At 44.5% G+C, this 20223-nt stretch overlaps 1 protein-coding gene across 10 annotated transcripts in view; it reads right to left on the bottom strand.

Moving 5' to 3' along the window:
- Positions 1–19054, bottom strand: part of MARK3 (microtubule affinity regulating kinase 3) — a 112409-nt gene extending 93355 nt beyond the window's left edge. For 6 of the 10 annotated variants that reach the window (XM_069559879.1, XM_069559880.1, XM_069559882.1 and 3 more), the window contains exon 1: positions 18373–19054. In XM_069559879.1, coding sequence (XP_069415980.1) covers positions 18373–18423 — 51 coding nt within the window. In that variant the 5' untranslated portion in view covers positions 18424–19054. The remainder of the gene's footprint in view (positions 1–18372) is intronic. The other 4 variants (XM_069559885.1, XM_069559887.1, XM_069559888.1 and 1 more) reach the window with 2 other exon arrangements.
- Positions 19055–20223: the final 1169 nt, after the last annotated feature.

Here is a 20223-nt window from a genome sequence, read left to right as displayed (position 1 = left end):
CTGCTGCGTGTGGGCTTTCTCTGACTGCAGAGAGCTGGGGCTACCCTCCAGTTGTGGAGCGTGAGCTTCTCATTGCAGTGGCTTCTCTTGTTGCGGAGCAGACTCTACGGCATGACAGCTCAGCAGTTGCAGCGCATGGGCTTAGCTGCCCCATGGCATGTGGAATCTTCCCAGACCAGGGATCAAACCTGTGTCCCCTGCATGCGCAGGCAGATTCTTAACCACGGGACCACCAGGAAAGTCCTAAACAGAGAAACTCAGAATCATTTTCTTAACATCATAAACAAGCAAAGCTGCCTATTATCACTACCATTATTTAACAAAAAGCTGGAGCTCATGGCTCATACTTTTAGGAAAAATTTATAAGAATCTTAAGAGGAGAGAAAATGTCATTATTTGTAGATGATATAAACTACCTGCAAACCAAAAGAATTGGAAATACCACTGGAACTCAAGAGAGAGAGCTTAGCAAGGTACAAGATCAACCTATAACAAAAGTTCCCTATACTAGTAGTAACCTACCACAAAATTTAACTAAAAAATAACCTTCATAATAGCAATAAAAACTAAAAAGTAAATAGAAACTAACTTAAGACTATGCAAGAACTCCCTGGACAAAGCCTTAAATTTTTAATAAAAGACATAAAAGATACTCTACATACTGTAAAATGGGAATTCCACACTCTTCGACAGATAATATTATACAATCTACCCAAATTTATCTGAAAGTTCAAGGCAATCTCAACTAACATTTCCAGCCAGTAGTTTATGAGTAATTTTATACTTACTCTAAAGTGTAAGGAGCAACGGCTGTGCTTTGCGGAGCAGCCGTGAAGAGATACCCCACGCCCAAGGTAAGAGAAACCCAAGTAAGATGGTAGGTGTTGCAAGAGGGCATCCGAGGGCAGACACACTGAAACCATACTCACAGAAAACTAGTCAATCTAATCACACTAGGACCACAGCCTTGTCTAACTCAATGAAACTAAGCCATGGCCACCGGGCAACCCAAGACAGGCGGGTCATGGTGGAGAGGTCTGACAGAATGTGGTCCACTGGAGAAGGGAATGGCAAACCACTTCAGTATTCTTGCCTTGAGAACCCCATGAACAGTAGGAAAAAGCAAAATGATAGGATACTGAAAGAGAAACTCCCCAGGTCAGTAGGTGCCCAATATGCTACTGGAGGTCAGTGGAGAAATAACTCCAGAAAGAATGAAGGGATGGAGCCAAAGCAAAAACAATACCCAGCTGTGGATGCGACTGGTGATAGAAGCAAGATCCCATGCTGTAAAGAGCAATATTGCATAGGATCCTGGAATGTCAGGTCCATGAGCCAAGGCAAATTGGAAGTGGTCAAACAAGAGATGGCAAGAGTGAACGTTGACATTCTAGGAATCAGCGAACTAAAATGGACTGGAATGGGTGAATTTAACTCAGATGACCATTATATCTACTACTGCAGGCAGGAATCCCTCAGAAGAAATGGAGTCGCCATCATGGTCAACAAAAGAGTCCAAAATGCAGTACTTGGACACAATCTCAAAAGCGACAGAATGATCTCTGTTCGTCTCCAAGGCAAACCATTCAGTATCACAGTAATCCAAGTCTATGCCCCAAGCAGTAACGCTGAAGAAACTGAAGTTGAACAGTTCTATGAAGACCTACAAGATCTGTTAGAACTAACACCAAAAAAAGATGTCCTTTTCATTATAGGGGACTGGAATGCAAAAGTAGGAAGTCAAGAAACACCTGGAGTAACAGGCAAATTTGGCCTTGGAATGCGGAATGAAGCAGGGCAAAGACTAATAGAGTTTTGCCAAGATAATGCACTGGTCATAGCAAACACCCTCTTCCAACAACACAAGAGAAGACTCTACACATGGACAGCACCAGATGGTCAACACCGAAATCAGATTGATTATATTCTTTGCAGCCAAAGATGGAGAAGCTCCATACAGTCAACAAAAACAAGACCGGGAGCTGACTGTGGCTAGACCATGAACTCCTTATTACCAAATTCAGACTTAAATTGAAGAAAGCAGGGAAAACCGCTAGACCATTCAGGTATGACCTCAATCAAATCCCTTATGATTATACAGTGGAAGTGAGAAATAGATTTAAGGGACTAGATCTGATAGATAGAGTGCCTGATGAACTATGGAATGAGGTTCATGACACTGTACAGGAGACAGGGATCAAGACCATCCCCATGGAAAAGAAATGCAAAAAAGCAAAATGGCTGTCTGGGGAGGCCTTACAAATAGCTCTGAAAAGAAGAGAAGCGAAAAGGCAAGGAGAAAAGGAAAGATATCAGCATCTGAATGCAGAGTTCCAGAGAATAGCAAGAAGAGATAAGAAAGCCTTCCTCAGTGATCAATGCAAAGAAATAGAGGAGGAAAACAGAACAGGAAAGACTAGAGATCTCTTCAAGAAACTTAGAGATACCAAGGGAACATTTCATGCAAAGATGGGCTCGATAAAGGACAGAAATGGTATGGACCTAACAGAAGCAGAAGATATTAAGAGATGGCAAGAATACACAGAAGAACTGTACAAAAAGGATCTTCACGACCAAGATAATCACGATGGTGTGATCACTCATCTAGAGCCAGACATCCTAGAATGTGAAGTCAAGTGGGCCTTAGAAAGCATCACTATGAACAAAGCTAGTGGAGGTGATGGAATTCCAGTTGAGCTGTTTCAAATCCTGAAAGATGGTGCTGTGAAAGTGCTGCACTCAATATGCCAGCAAATTTGGAAAACTCAGCAGTGGCCACAGGACTGGAAAAGGTCAGTTTTCATTCCAATCCCAAAGAAAGGCAACGCCAAAGAACGCTCAAACTACCACACAATTGCACTCATCTCACATGCTAGTAAAGCAATGCTCAAAATTCTCCAAGCCAGGCTTCAGCAATACGTGAACCGTGAACTCCCTGATGGTCAAGCTGGATTTAGAAAAGGCAGAGGAACCAGAGATCAAATTGCCAACATCTGCTGGATCATGGAAAAAGCAAGAGACTTCCAGAAAAACATCTATTTCTGCTTTATTGACTATGCCAAAGCCTTTGACTGTGTGGATCACAATAAACTGTGGAAAATTCTGAAAGAGATGGGAATACCAGACCACCTAACCTGCCTCCTGAGAAACCTGTATGCAGGTCAGGAAGCAACAGTTAGAACTAGACATGGAACAACAGAATGGTTCCAAATAGGAAAAGGAGTACGTCAAGGCTGTATATTGTCACCCTGCTTATTTAACTTATATGCAGAGTACATCATGAGAAACGCTGGACTGGAAGGAACACAAGCTGGAGTCAAGATCGCCAGGAGGAATATCAATAACTTCAGATATGCAGAGGACACCACCCTTGTGGCAGAGAGTGAAGAGGAACTAAAAAGCCTCTTGACGAAAGTAAAAGAGGAGAGTGAAAAAGTTGGCTTAAAGCTCAACATTCAGTAAACGAAGATCATGGCATCTGGTCCCATCACTCCATGGAAAACAGATGGAGAAACAGTGGAAACAGTGTCAGATTTTATTTTTTTGGGCTCCAAAATCACTGCAGATGGTAACTGCAGCCATGAAATTAAAAGATGCTTGCTCCTTGGAAGAAAAGTTATGACCAACCTAGATAGCATATTCAAAAGCCGAGACATTACTTTGCCGACTAAGGTCTGTCTAGTCAAGGCTATGGTTTCTCCAGTGGTCATGTATGGATGTGAGAGTTGGACTGTGAAGAAGGCTGAGCGCCGAAGAATTGATGCTTTTGAACGCTAGTGTTGGAGAAGACTCTTGAGAGTCCCTTGGATTGCAAGGAGATCCAACCAGTCCGTTCTGAAGGAGATCAACCCTAGGATTTCTTTGGACGGAATGATGCTGAAGCTGAAACTCCAGTACGTTGGCCACCTCATGCGAAGAGCTGACTCACTGGAAAAGACTTTGATGCTGGGAGGGATTGGGGGCAGGAGGAGAAGGGGACGACCGAGGATGAGATGGCTGGATGGCATCACTGACTCGATGAACACGAGTCTGAGTGAATTCCAGGAGTTGGTGATGGACAGGGAGGCCTGGCGTGCTGCGATTCATGGGGTTGCAAAGAGTCGTACACATCTGAGCGACTGAAGTGAACTGAACTCAAAGTGTACATGGACAAATATTTCATGGCCACCAGGTCAGCCTTAAAAAAGAGTTAAATAAAGCTCAGAAATAAGAAGTGATCAAAGTTAAAACCAGTAACAAGACACACCTGCATCACACTGTACCCTCAGGAGCATGCACTAAGGGTGATGCATCTTTCCAGTGGCGTTCTTGCCAAAAGGATGTAACCTTAACCTAATTCTGAGACAACATTAGACAAACTTAAATTGTGGGATCTTTGACTGGATCTTGAGACAGGGAAAGAACCCTGCAGAAAAGCAGGTGACAATTCAAGCAAGTTCTGCAGCCCTTGTTAACGGTATTAGGCCAGTGTTAATTTTCTAGTTTTCATAATTGTACCACGGTTTGGGCTTCTCTGATGGCTCTGACGGTAAAGCATCTGCCTGGAATGCAGGAGACCTGCGTTCAATCCCTGGAGAAGGAAATGGCAACCCACTCCAGTACTCTCGCCTAGAAAATTCCATGGATGGAGGAGCCTGGTAGGCTACAGTCCATGGGGTCACAAAGAGTCGGACACGACTGAGCGACTTCACTGGCTTGCTGGTATCTAAGTGCTTGCTCGACATCAGGGGAGACTGAGTGAAGAGCACACATGTACTCTGTACTAATCTCACAATTTTAAGTCTAAACTGATTTTAACATGAAAAGTTTGATAAGCATATACATATAAAGATACAAAGATTGCAATAGTCTCTAAAGCCATAGTAATTGTTAAAGAAAAGAAAACCTGTAGGCTACTGGCACAACAGAAAAACAGGCAATGCAACTAAACACCAAGATAAAAGCCACTGAGTATATGGGAACACGAGACACAATGAAAGCAACCCTATAACCCAGCAGGGAAAGGACGGACCACTGAGTGGGCAGCAGAGGAAAACTGGCTCACTGGATCAGTCACAGAGGAACACAGTACTAGACCCCTATCTACGTCCCCACGCAGAAGGGAGGTGCCCTTTTAACCTACAGGGACTAAAAAAACCCACATGTGAAGTATAAAATGAAATTTAAGAAAATATCCTTGTGAGCCAGATATTTAAGCAAAAGCTCAAATGCACAAACTTAAGGCAAACATTCATGTGAGTTACACCAAAATTAAGAGCTTCTGTCCAAAGGGACTTCTACGAAGATGATAGAAGATACATGAAATGTCTAAAACCTACATCGGATTAATACCTAGAAAATCAAAGAGTATCTAAGAATCAACAAGAAATAAATAATCAAGTAGAAAAGGGACAGAGAAAAAACAGCATTTTATAAAAGGCCCCCAAAGCCAAGAAATACAGATGTACTACAAAGGTCCATCTAGTCAAGGCTATGGTTTTTCCAGTGGTCATCTATGGATGTGAGAGTTGGACCGTGAAGAAGGCTGAGCGCCGAAGAATTGATGCTTTTGAACTGTGGTGTTGGAGAAGACTCTTGAGAGTCCCTTGGACTGCAAGGAGATCCAACCAGCCCATTCTGAAGAAGATCAATCCTGGGATTTCTTTGGAGGGAATGATGCTAAAGCTGAAACTCCAGTACTTTGGCCACCTCATGAGAAGAGCTGACTCATTGGAAAAGACTTTGATGCTGGGAGGGGTTGGGGGCAGGAGGAGAAGGGGACGACCGAGGATGAGATGGCTGGATGGCATCACCGACTCGATGGACGTGAGTTTGAGTGAACTCTGGGAGTTGGTGATGGACAGGGAGGCCTGGCGTGCTGTGATTCACGGGGTCGCAAAGAGTCGGACACGACTGAGCAACTTAACGGAACTGAAAAATCATAAAGAAACACAAATTAACAATGAAGTATCACATTATACTTAGGGCTAGCAAAAAAAAATTAGAAAACTGGAGAATTCTAACGATGGAGGAACTACCGTTACAAAACCCCTGTGCACTACTAGTGGGAGTATGGCTGATGGAGCCATCCAGAAGAGCAAGCCACAAGTGCCTGACATTTCCTGTGACCCAGGAAACCCACTCCTAGCTACACATCTGCAAGATTTTCTTACACGGCTCCACAAGGAGACATGTATGAAGACGTTCATCGTCGCACTGTGTATGTGTGCATGTATGCAGCAGACGTCTCCCCTCGGCAAGTAGGTAAAATGTGGCAGACTCATACCACAGAAGTGCTATTCTACAGTTAGAGGCGACAGGTTTGATACATAGATGAGACTGGACTATTTACACAAAGCACAAAACACATACGTTTAAGAACACATATAAGAACACTAACATCTTGGAAAGATAAGGGACATGATATATAGGGATTAACAGGAATAAAGAGAACGGCCTCACACTCATCAGGATGTGGCTTCTGCAGCTGAGTTTATGAAAATGTTTCCAAGAATATGAAAATAGGGAAAGGGAACTATTATTGTTCATATGCATAAAATCAGCCAACTTGGTTTTGTTTGTAATAAAACGCTTATTACTGGTATTAGGACCTAACAGGACCTAACAGAAGCAGAAGATATTTTTTTTAAAAGGTGGCACAAATACACAGAAGAACTATACAAAAAAGATCTTAAATGACCCAGATAACCACGATGGTGTGATCACTCACCCAGAGCCAGACATCCTGGAGTCTGAAGTCAAGCAGGCCTTAGGAAGCATCACTGCAAACAAAGCTAGTGGAGGTGATGGAATTCCAGCTCAGCTATTTCAAATCCTAAAAGATGATGCTCAATATGCCAGCAAATGTGGAAAACTCAGCAGTGGCCACAGGACTGGAAAAGGTCGGTTTTCATTCCAATCCCAAAGAAAGGCAGTGCCAAAGAATGCTCAAAGTACCGCACAACTGCACTCATCTCACACGCTAGCAAAGCATGTGATCAAAATTCTCTAAGTGAGGCTTTCAACAGTATGTGAACCAAGAAGTTCCAGATGTTCAAGGTGGATTTAGAAAAGGCAGAGGAACCAGAGATCCAATTGCCAACATCCACTGGATCATGGAAAAAGCAAGAGAGTTCCAAAAAGACATCTATTTCTGCTCTATTGACTATGCCAAAGTCTTTGACTGTGTGGATCACAATAAACTGTGGAAAATTCTGAAAGAGATGGGAATACCAGACCACCTGACCTGATTCCTGAGAAATTTGTATGCAGGTGAAGAAGCAACAGTTAGAACCAGACATGGAACAACTGACTAGTTCCAAATTGGGAAAGGAGTTCAGCAAGGCTGTACACCGTCACCCTGCTTATTTAACTTATATGCAGAGTACATCTGGAAATGTCGGACTGGATGAAGCACAAGCTGGAATCAAGATTACTGGGAGAAATATCAATAACTTCAAATATGCAGATGACACCACCCTTATGGCAGAAAGCGAAGAGGAACCGAAGAGCCTCTTGATGAAAGTGAAAGAGGAAAGTAAAAAAGCTGGCTGAAAATTCAACATTCAAAAAACAAAGATCATGGCATCCAGTCCCATCACTTCATGGCAAATAGATGGAGAAACAATGGAAACAGTGACAAAGACTTTATTTTCTTGGGCTCCAAAATCACTGCAGATGGTGACTGCAGCCATGAAATTAAGACGCTTGCTCCTTGGAAGAAAAGTATGACAAACCTAGACAGCATATTAAAAAGCAGAGACATTACTTTGCCAACAAAGGTCTGTCTAGTCAAAGCTATGGTTTTCTCAGTAGTCAAGTATGCATGTGAGAGCTGGACCATAAAGAAAGCTGAGCACCGAAGAATGATGCTTTTGAACTGTGGTGTTGGAGAAGACTCTTGAGACTCCCTTGGACTGCAAGGAGATCAAACCAGTCAATCCTCAAGGAAATCAGTCCTGAATATTCATTGGAAGGATTGAAGCTGAAACTCCAATGCTTTGGCCACCTGTTGTGAAGAACTGACTCATCTGAAAAGACCCTGGTGCTGGGAAAGATTGAAGGCAAGAGGAGAAGGAGACGACAGAGGATGAGACGGGTGGATGGGATCACCAACTCGATGGACATGAGAGGAGCTGGTGATGGACAGGGAAGCCTGGCATGCTGCAGTTCATGGGGTCGCAAAGAGTTGAACACGACGACTGAGTGACTGAACTGAACTGATTACTGGTACAGCAGATGAAGCATCATAATAATGAAACATACTGAAAATTAATTTACTTGATTTACTCTCAGAAGAATAAAGCACAAACTGTAGCTCTAGAAAAGTGACTCAGTAGCTTTTGACCAGTTAATTATATGCTAAGTACTCATTAAATAACAGGCTCTCCAGAGAAATAAAACAAATAGAGCATATGCACACAGTTTAGCTGGGGAGCTAACGGAGAGCAGTAACTGAAACGAGGGCGATCCCTGCCCCATGAGAGAATCAAAGTGCCAATACTCCGAGCACCACCCAGCAGGTTTGTGAGAAATGTGTGGAGCTTTCATCTTTCTATTAAAGCAATAGGTTAATTGTATTCAATGTTTAATTTATTTTTAAAAATGTATTCCCAAATATTTCAACACCTAATATAAAAAGAGTACGATTCTACATTCCTTTTTTCATATTGTCTTTAAAATCTGGAATATACTTTATATTCACAAGACGTCTTAACTCAGACCAGTCACATGTCAAGGGCTCAGTAGCCACACATAGCTGGTAGCTACTGTGCTGGACAATGCAGCTCTAAGCACTCAGACAACATGACCACTTTCAGGCAAGATGAAGGAAAAATAGGTGTCCAAGAGGAAGGAAAAGAAAGGGGATGGAGTCTTTGAAAGACAAGTAGCAGAGTTTTAAAGGAAGATAAAGGCCATTTCAAGCCAGACATGAGCACAAGGAAAGCTTAAAAAGCTTGGAGGGTACTGGGAGAGACATCCCTTAACCTGAAGGTCTAGCCGATTTCACCTCTCACAATTCTTTCACACACCTCTAACAATGAAAATAAATTGGCTTAATTCCTTGACATTGTGACTGCTGGAAATTTCTTCTCTTTCTGTTCTTGACTAGGCTGGCACTTCTGTCTTGCATCCCCTTGCTTTAGTTAATTTCTACGCTGAAGTACTTGACTAAGAGCTCTTTGATGGTAAGAATTCTCTCCATATTCTTAGAACACAGGACCCAGCAACCAGAAGGTGTGAAACTGCTAGGTGAATAGTCAGGAGAATAGGTGAACAGTTAGGAAAAACAAAACTAGAAAGGTGGGTCAGTAACCTTGAATAAAGCAGCCTTTAGATCGCCCGGTCTTCTAGAACAGCACCACAGAGGCTACCTGAAGGGGGATTGCCATTCACACGCAGGCCCTCGCCGCGCGGAGCAGCCTGGCCGGGCACCTTTGGCCTCTTCAGTCGGTCTCCGTTTCTCCAGTCACAGCAGCCCTGGACAGACGGTGCTGCCCTCTTCCGCTAGATGAAAGATGTCGTGCACAGCGTGCTCATTATATGACACTGGATACCTAATACTGAATTATACATTTGAAAGCAGCTAAAAGAGTAGATTTTAAAATTCTCATGAACAGAAAAAACCCCTTAATTATATGTGGTGATGGATATTAACTAGACTCATTGTGGTGATCATTTCACAACATATACAAATATCAAATCACTACGTTATACACCTGAAACTAATATGATGCTACATGTCAATTATATCAATAAGTTTTTAATTATATTAAAAAATTTTAAATGAGGCACAGACAAGTAATTAACTTGCCCACGGTCAGATTACTTGTATTAGTATTGGAAGACCAGGTTCAAACGCAAGCCTCTAACTCCAAATCTGAATTTCTCTCACGTTTTGCTGCTCCTTCTTTTGGGCTCCACATCTGGTCCACTCTACATCACATCTTCAGAATCTCTCCCTCAACCACAGTCTTAGGCTCCCATCTTTACCTCTGACTTCCAAGCCCAGACTCTTTCCATTAAGCTTCCTTTTAAGAAAGCTATCTGAGGTTTTAAAAAAGGAGAAAGAAGATGAATTCATTGGAACTACATACAGAAAGAAGAAGCCGAAGACACAGGACACGAGAAATGAAAGAAATGACAACACAGAGATGAGATGAAAAGACCAATAAACAAGCACTAATAACGGCTAGCATTTATCCATTACTTATTATGTGTCAGGCACCATTCTAAATGCTTTACCCATGCTGTCCCATTTAATCACTAATTCAACCAATATTTATTTACTGATCACCTGTAATAAATGACCAGCGTGTTCTAGGTATTTGAAATAGTATCAATAAACAAAACAAATATTCCTGCTCTCCTGGAGTGTTCAGTATGCCAGAGGAAACCGACAAAACACAATAAACCTAAGAAATATATAAACTATATACCGTGTTAAAGGTAACAACACAATAGGGATTAAAAAAAAAAAAAACTAGATCAGGGTTAGGTTGGGAGGGGCATCAATGGCTAGAGCAAGGCTTACTGAGGTGATGCTTAAGAAGAGGAGGTGAGAGAATTACCCATGTGGGTACCTGGAAGAAAAGTGTTCGGACAAAGAGAAGAGCCAGCGCCAAGGCACTGAGGCTGGAGTGTCCCTGGTGTATTCAAAGAACAGCGAGAAGGCCCCCGGGGTCCATGGATGCAGTGAGACCAGGCAGGAGATGAAAACAGCGAGGTAAGGGAGGCTGCGGCATGGAAGGTATCTTATAACAGCCCCATGAGGTGATTACTACCACCAATCCCATTTTATAGATGAGGCATGAAGAAGTTAAATAACTTCAAAGGTCACACAAAAAATGCTAGGTCAGATTATCAACTCCAAGAGTTACTACTACAGTGGCTGGAAAACATGACCCCAAAGTCTCTGACTCCCACTACAAGGAAAGGGCTCGGTCCCTTCCACTCGAGTCTGGGTGCCCATGACTGCTTTAGCATTCTAAGAACTGATACTACGTGCCTTCTGAGGATAGGTGGTAAAAGACAAGCAGCTCTGTCTTGTTTGCTGAAATATCAAGCCACCTCGTGTCTGATCACACAGAGGTCTCCAGGCTGGAGAGGCCCATGTAGTGGCTCTGACCAAGAGCCCCAGCAGCCTTCTGACAATACCTGTCAGTGTGCCAGATTAAGAAGTGGTCTTAGGTGGCTCAGCTGGTAAAGAATCTGCCTGCAATGCAGGAGACCTGGGTTCGATCCCTGGGTTGGGAAGATTCTCCTGGAGAAGAGAACAGCTACCCATTCCAGCATTCTGGCCTGGACAATCCCATGGACTGTATGTAGTCCACAGGGTGGCAAAGAGTCAGGCACGACTGAGCAACTTTCACTTTCACTTAGGATATGCATCTTTCAACCCAGCTGTTCAAATCCCCAATCCTTTCCGGATATCCCAAGTGAAGTCCCAGATATGTCATTCCCATTTGAATTACACTCCTCACACAAAATCTGTGAGTATAATGAAACAGTTGTTGTTTTACACTACTAAGTTGTGGAGTGGCTAGTTTCACAGCAGTAAGTAGGATAACTATATAATAAGCAGGAAATAAATGTGAAGCACCTGACCTAAGTTAACAAACAGAAAAAGTAACTAGAATACATTACCATGGTATGTAGAAGGTTCTTTATCACTGAAAATCTTTAATGTCTAGAAGGCAACCGTCTTTTAAGAAAAAAAGTATATAAGTTCCTTTAGTTCATTCCACTAGTGAAGCTAACACATGCCTATGAATAGCAAGGCAAGTCTGGGACAGGCAAGGGCTACCCAAGGGAAGGAAGACACGGAAAGAGGTGGAGACAGTATGTGAACGGAGTGCCACCAAAAACACCTCATGTGCCTTCAACAATCAAAGTGGCTGCCCAGCTTAAATCATGCTTTCGGACAAAGAATGGTAAGGCTGAGGGCAGAAGGCTATGTTAGGAAATTGTTCTACGTTTACTCCTCTCTGGGATTCTCATTTTAATCTGCTACCGTGGTCAATGAAGTCATAAAGGTACTCACTATAAAAAGAATGGGGCTATATAAAATTCTAGAATAAGACCCTTGAGTTCAGCTTACTCAAACTTCATATGAAACTCTCCCAAAATAGATTTTCATATAAAATGTCCTAATGGTCAAGTGCAGTTGTGAGAGCTGGATCATAAAGAAGGCAGAACGCCAAAGAATGGATGCCTTCAAACTGTGGTGCTGGAGAAGACTCCTGAAAGTCCCTCGGACAGGACGGACATCAAACCAGTCAATCTTAAGTGAGATCAACCCTAAATATTCACTGGAAGGACTAATGCTGAAGGTGAAGCTCCAGTATTTTTGTCATCTGATGTAAATAGACGACTCACTGGAAAAGTCCCTGACGCTGGGGGAAATTGAGGGCAGAAGAAGAGGGCGTCAAAGGATGAGAAGGCTGGATGGCTTCACCGATACAACGAACATGAACTTGGGCAAACCTGGGAGATGGTGAGGGACAGGAAGGCCTGGTGTGCTCAGTCCATGGAGTCACAGAGAGTCAAAGACATGATTAGGTGAATAAGCAATACAAGTCCCACAAGATTTAACCTCCACCCTCAAGCAACTGCTTATTAGTGAGAAATACAAACAAAACATCTTAAGCTTTGTTCAAGCTTCAGCTGTGAACACCAAGATCCCAGGTAACCCAGATACAATAAGGTAGAAACAATGCCTTGTCTACACAGCACTGTGTAAGACTAACCAACCTTTGCCAAGCAGCTCAGGTGACCTAAGGGCAGTGCTAAAGAATCTAGTTTGAAGGAAAAGCTGGACTTGCCTCAAAAGTCATTTTCTTCCAGTGCCGCCAGCTGCCCTCTCAATTACTGTACAGGCAGGTGCACGTGGGTCAGCACAAACCCTTTGTGACTACTTGTAGACCAATTCCAAGCACATTCTTTAAATTCCCATGTAAGACAACATTAAAGTTGGGAGAGTCCCAAGGAAGAGATCTGTTTTCTCATTATTTTGAAAGTTTAAAATGGATAGGAGACAAGTGAATTTATACTTCAATCTTCCCAGTGGTAATCAGAAGTGGCTATACTCCTTGACTCTTACTTCCAGCTTGGAAACAAATTCCAGGGATAAAATCTAGCCATGTTCTAGAATCCAGAGCAATCCTCTTTGAAATTAAAGGTCACAGATACTATTAATTCATATTAAACTGTGTATGAATCTCTTAAAAGTAACTACAATACAAATAATCATGCACTACACAGTCAAAGGGCGTCCCAGATGGAGGCGCGGGAAAGAACCCAGCTGCGCTGCAGGAGGCACAGGAGATGTGGGTTCCATCCCTGGGTCAGGAAGGTCCCCCTGGAGTAGGAAATGGCAACCCACTCCAGTGTTCTTGCCTGGAGAATTCCACAGAGGAGCCTGGAAGGCTACAGCCCACGGGGTTGCAAAGAAGTCAGACACAATCAAGCCTACACACACACAATCTAAACGGCAAATATTCTACTCATTGAAAATTTCCACCTTCACCTAATTTACATAACAAACGAAAACGACTCTCAAACTGAGTAAGATCTTTTCCCAAACACTTTGACCCAATAAAAGAAATTAATTCTTCAGAAAGCAACCTTTTTTTTAAAGGCCCAAACAGCTTGATTCAATAGACAGTTGTGCTTGGAAGTTAGCAGATTAAATGAAATCACACTACATGTTTTAAATTAAATACTGTATACTTAGTACTGTTGCCTGATACATAGTAATCAACAACCAGTAACTATTTTTATTCTCAATAACCTCACTTTCAACAAAGTACCAATTTTAAAACTCAAGGAACCTGAAAATGTTATTGAAACCACCGAAATCTCTTCTTTAGTCACAATACAATCTAAAGGAACATAATTTAGTCAGCAAGCCTTCACTGAATACTAACAGAGCAATTCTTTAAAGTGTGGTCCCTAGATCTGAAGCATTAACATCATCTGGTAGAACTTGTTAGAAATGCAAACTCTAGGACCCCAAAGCTAGAATCAAGGTCTGGGGGTGAAGCCCAGCCATCAGAGATTCCATAAGCCTTCCAGGCAGTGTTTGCTCCAGTTTGAGAGTTAGCAGGCTAGTTTCACAGAGCTCGGGGTGCTGTGTTCTGCAGGGACTGGGAGCCCAAAGGCAGAGGAGTGATATAGTTCCCAGGTATATCCTCCATGGAGCCTAGCACAGTGCCACACACCAATTAGGCACTCAGGTCTGAGCAGGGTAATAGTCAAACAGCCAGTGGCTGGCCAGACAATGACAACATCGGTTTATTATTTCACAGAGATAAGAAATTCTGATGACTGTTTGCATTAACAAATAATGCAGTAAGTAAGGACACAATGGGCACACACACCAGGAGCTGTTTAACTGGCAAAGTACTCCAGGGCCTCTGGAAGTACTTACTTACGAAGTGTCATATGCTTTGAAATGTAAGTGGAAAATACATTTCAAATTTACCAGTACACAAACATAATTTGTTCATAACCTCTATGCAGGTCAACTGCGGAACATAAACTAAAATGCAAACTTTTTGCTGCCTTTAAAAAAAAAAGCACCTTGTTTCACTTATTAGCCATCTATAATACGTGGACCCCAATACAGATTCTAATTTAAACAAACCGTTAAAAAAAAAAAGGCAACTGAGGAAACTTGAACACTGCTAACTGGGTATTTGCTATTAAAAAATGATGACAAAGGATTAAGATTACATTTTTAAAGAAGCTTTACCTCTTCTAAAAGCTTTAGAGATGAAATGATATGTACTGAGCTTGATTCTTAAGAGACAGAACATATAAAACCAGTCTGGTCACTGAGCTGCTGAGTACACAGGAATGGGGGTGCTAACTATACGCCACAGGGTTTGAGAGCTCTGGCTCTGCTGGCATTGTGGCTGCTGCTTTGTTGAGGGGCGGGGGCACTGCGCTATGTGCTGTAGAATGTTCAGGTGCACTCCTGGTCAGTAGCAACCCTCTTCCGTTACGACAACCAAAACCAACACTGTCCAATGTCCACCGGGGGCCAAACTTGTCCCCAGTTGAGAACCACTGATAAATACCTATTAAATTCTCTATTTGCTTTCCACAGAAAAATATTTTTAAAAGTCTACTTTTAATTATACTCTGTATTGGTACAACTGCATCTCCCTAGTTGAATAATTACTACATAAAATTTAGAGAAACAGTCTGATACACAAAAAGGCAGAGAGGACTGGGATGGAGATCTGAGGCCTAGTAGATGCTCTGCTGCTAAAGTCAATAGTTACAAGCAGCTCCTGTCACCTTTTTGAGCCTCAACATCCTCATTAGGTCCAACTGTTTGACTAGTCCTTTTGAGGCTTTTTCTTTTTTTTTTAATCCTTTTAAGGTTTAAAGGGAAACAGTCTACCAGCTAAAGGTGGATATTCAAATCTGGATATCAAATAAATGAAAATAGAGTAGTGTACCAGCATGAAGAGATTTTTCTTTTTGCAAATTATCTGCCTTTTATTATTCTTGACCTATAAGCACCATTCTTTACACAATTATATATAATTATTTAAAATTTAAATAAGATTTCGGGGGTAAGCAAAATGGAATCTTCTTACAAAATATAAAGACAAAGCTAATTGTCATATCAGCCAAAATTGTCCATCAACTGGTGAACGGATTAAAAAAAAAAAAAAAAAAACGGTTACACACCCAAACAATGAACTACTTACTACGCAGCAATAAAAAGGAAAGAACTGATATACACACAAACACAAATAAATCTCAAAAATAATGCCAAACTAAAGATGCTAGACACAAGATTATAGGCTCTTTGATGCCATTCAAGTAACGTTTTAGAAAAGGAGAAACTACAGAGACAGGTAACAGATCCATAGTTGCCAACAGCTGGGGGAAGGGAATTGTAAAGAAGCACAGGGCACCTTTTTGGGCAATGGGAAGTTCTCTAACCATGATAGTGATTACATAACTAAATATTTGTCAAAACTCATCAAACTGCACACTTGGGAAGAGTGAATGTTCTATCTCAACATACACAACTTAAAAGAGCTGCCCATCAAACTGAGAACTCCCATTCATTCTTGAACTCTCATCACTCAACTGGCAGGAAGTCTCATACTCAGTTCAGGAGTATCGGGTAAATAATATTGTATATGCCAGACGTGAAACACCACGCAAGGTATCACACTGTGAAAGATATACAACTACTTTCAGAACATGTCAGTACCAGAGTTAAAAAGACGGCACGGTGAAATAATGCAATGATGTGCTACAAACCTCTATTTTACCACTGTCAGAAATCCAATTTTAAATACATTCCAAGAGAATAAAGGCACACTCCATACCCCACATTTTTTTTTAACTTAGTAATTTCTAATGACACACAAAAAGATTACACCATAATTCAACAAATTCAACAGAGAACCAGTGAAGACCCATTTGGTGTAAACCCTTCATTATCACAAATCTGCTATCATTGTTTCTGATTATAGTTTACTTAGAAATTATGCAGCTCCTGGGACTTCCCTGGTGGTCCAGTGGTTAACACTCTGCTCATCCACTGCAGGGGGCCCAGGTTCCATGCCTGGTGAAGGAACTAAGATCCCACATGCCAGGCAGTGCAGTCAAAAAATAGAAAAATAATAATAGTAACAAAATACAAAGTATGGACCTCCTGCTCTGGTTCAATGTAAGACTGTGCTTCTCTGAGTGAAAATCAATGATGCAAGTTAACTCACATTTTTGCTTGCTCCACTCTACACAGTCAAAGAACAAGAAAACAATGAAGAATTAGGTTCTATGAGAAAATGAATTCACCAATTCACCTTTTGATTTTCTATTACTAATAGATCTTCTATTACTAATAAATTTTCTATTACTAGTTCTATTCTAATAATAGATTTTCTATTACTGTTTATGTAATTTTCTAATCCATGTCATGGAAAGGTACATACATCACTGTGCTACTGATTTACCAGGTTAAAGAACATTAAATATCATCCATTAAAATACCAATGCGATGCTTTAGGCCAAGATTTACATTAACAGATTAAAGCACCTAATAGTTATCCAGCAAATTAAGTGGCATTTTGAAGACTAAAATGAAGGTATTTGATACCACTAAGTCACAAGGTCTCAGGACGTTATTGAAAGCATGATAACAGGCAGAGCAAGGAATCTTTTCCTAAGTGACAGCATTTTCTTGCCAGGAATTACCTCGTAACATTTATAATAAAAGGCCAGTGAAGTTTCTTTACAAATTATTTTCTAGATTTTTCTTTAACTTTTTATTTTGTATTGGGGTATAGCCGATTAGCAATGCTGGAACAGTTTCAGGTGAGAGGGACTCAGCCTTATCTATACATGTATCCGTCCTCCTCCAAACTCCCCTCCCATTTAGGCTGCTCCGCAACACTGAACAGTTTCATGTGCTATACATTAGGTCCTTGCTGGTTATCCACACAGCAGTGTGTACACGTCCATCCCTCCCTCCCCACCCCCAACATAGATGTTTTTAACAGACGATAACTCACAGCTAGACTGGAACAGTCCTGAAGCCAGAGCTAGACAAAAGTTCCAATCGCACTGGGACAGAATCAGCATCTCTCCAGTGGAATTTTTACTACAAGTTGTCAGTCACTAAAACTGTGTTCCTTGCCGTTTCAAAAAGTTCACACGAACAAAAGCCAAGGTTGCTTTTACAGAATCATAGAATGTGAGTGCCAGGATGGACCAGAGAGCTCATCTAAGCCAAGCTCTTTTGAGGAAGGAGAAGAGCTAAGCCCAGAGTGGGTGATTCGCCTAGGCAGTGCGAGGCAGGCAGCTTGACTACACACCTTCCTTTGAAAGGTGCTTAACCAACTCCTTCAAAACAGAGTCGTCTGGAAATGCGGCTACTCCTCGCTAAGTTTAACTCTCTCCAAGAACTTCTGAATAGCTCTGGAGTTCCGCCTAAGGGGGCCGAAAAGATCCCTCCGAGGGCGCTTACTTATAGTGACTGTCACTAAACCCAGCTGCAGACGATTTACAGAACGAGGCATAAAGGACAGTCCACTTGGTCCAATCAAGTGCGTTGAGCCAACACCGAGAACCAGTTTTTAACCCGAGAGCCTCTCAAGAGCTGCCTACTTCATCTGAAAAGCGACACGCTCCGAGAGCCCACTGCGCGGCACCGCCTCTCAGGACCGCGGGCGGCCACGCTGCAGCCTCCACGCTTCGCTTCCGAGAGAGCCCCCGGCGTAGTCACGGAGCCGCTTCCCGCCCCGCGCGTTCAGGAAACGGGCCGCCCACCGGAGCCCGGGTGGCGGGGCCAGGGACGCGGCCGCGCTCCCGCGGGCGGCGCGCGGAGACCCGACCCGAGCGGCCGCCGAGGTTACTCACGTTCTCAGTGTCCCGTTCATTCACCGTCGGCAACGGGGTCCTAGTGGACATTTTACTTCACTTCACTTCACAACGCGAGGGCGAAACAAAACAGCGCGGCCCCGGGGCCGGCGTCGCGGCGTCGAGCGCCCGGCGGTTCCGGAGCGGCGCCGCGGGAGGGCGGCTCCCCTCCCCCACGGCCGTCTAGAACCCGGGCCGGGCCCGGGCCGTCCCCCGGAGGGTCGCGGGGCTCATGCTCCCGCGGCCCCGGCGGCCGCGCCGAGGAGCCCCGCGGTCGGCGGTGGCGGGGCCGGGCCGGCGGCGGCGGCGGCGGCGGCGGCGGCGGGCTGCGGCTCGGCCCGCCGGCGTCCCCGCGCCTCAGGGCGCCCCGCAGGCCCGGACCCCCTCGCCTCCTCCTCCGCCCCCGCCCGTCGCGCCGCGGATTTCAGCGCCGGAGCCTCCACACAGCGCCGCCGGCGGCCCCTGAAGAAGAGGATGTGGAGTGCGAGACAGGTCCCCGCGAGCTGCGGGCGCCGACCATGGAGGGGACTGCGGAAGCGGCGCCTGCGCCTGGCTGCTCTTCTCCCTCCGGCTCGATTTCCGCTTCAGCCTCCGCCCGGTGGCTTGCCGACACCGCCGCTCCCGGCACCTTCGAGCCTCACGGACCCAAGATGGCCGCCTCTCGGCTTCCTTTGCTGCCTCCGGATGCCGGAAGTGACGACACCGCCGCCTCCCGGAGTTCGGCCAATCAGCGAGGCCCGAGGAAGCCGGCCGGACTGCTGTTGCTAGGGGCGACTCCCGGGCCGAGGGGGCGGAACCCATGGCTGGGAAGGGCTGGCTGGTACCGGCGGGCGGCTGGGGCGGCTAGGGCAGCGGGTTCCTGAGCACGCGGCCCTCGGGAAGGAGCCGGCAAATGGTCCTGGGCGGCGGCCTGAGCTAAGACTGCTGGACTGGCGTTTGTAGCGTCGATGGAGCGTCTGCTGTGTGCAACAGCCGAGGTCGCGTCCCTCAAAAGCTGGGAGCGCGCCGCATCTAGATGGAGCCGTGACAGTCGTTTGGGGGCCAGGGCTGCGGGGAGGAGCCAAGTTCCTGCATCGTTAACGGTGACCCGGGAACCGTGAACTCAGTCACCGTTCCCGCCCCCGGCACGCTGGGCAGCCCTGGGCTGAGCTCAGCATCCTGAGGGCAGCAGGCCCGTCCCGCCCACGAGGAACTCGCGGTCGGAAGGGAGAGAGACCGGGACGCAGCTTGCAGAAGGAAGAGCGCTACAAGGGGGCCCGGGGCCCTAGAGTCCCCCTGAGACCACTGCCTAACCCCCGTCGCGGGGGAGGGTATGACCGGACTCCGTCCCCGGGTCCCACCTTGGGGCGGAGTTTGGTGGACCCTTGCAGACTGGGACGTTGGAAATAGAACCTCCCCTGGAGCCCTTTCTAGCTCCTGAGCCTCTGAATGTGTCCCGTGGGCCTGCCCAGAGTCTGGCCGGCGGTGGATGGAATGCTTCGATGTGGGGTTCTGAGAAGGCAGGGCGGAATGAGCTGGAGTCAGTGAACAGCGTCTACCTTGTGGGCTCCAGACATCTGTTACCTCATTCAAGCCTCGGGGTAACCCTCTAAGATGGGCAGACACACGTAGTGATCCCAAGTCTAAACAGGTTACAGTGACGTGACCAAAGTACTCAAGTTGGTTAGCTGCAAGGCTGGGATTTGAACTCATATCCTAAAATTTCCATAAAAGAAAAGCGCTTGTAGTGGGTATGTCCTGCTTTTCTTTTTCTATTTTTAATGTTTTCTCCTTTGGTCCCCCAGGATGTGACTCCTCTTGCTCTGTCTGGGACATTTCCTGCCCTGTGAGACATACATGTCTTTAAACACC

This window comes from Ovis canadensis, chromosome 18 (genome assembly GCF_042477335.2).
Source record: "Ovis canadensis isolate MfBH-ARS-UI-01 breed Bighorn chromosome 18, ARS-UI_OviCan_v2, whole genome shotgun sequence".
NCBI classification, from domain to species: Eukaryota; Metazoa; Chordata; class Mammalia; order Artiodactyla; family Bovidae; genus Ovis; species Ovis canadensis.
The sequence above is the reverse complement of the archived record's forward strand: the minus strand, read 5'-3'. Positions and strand labels throughout refer to the sequence as shown.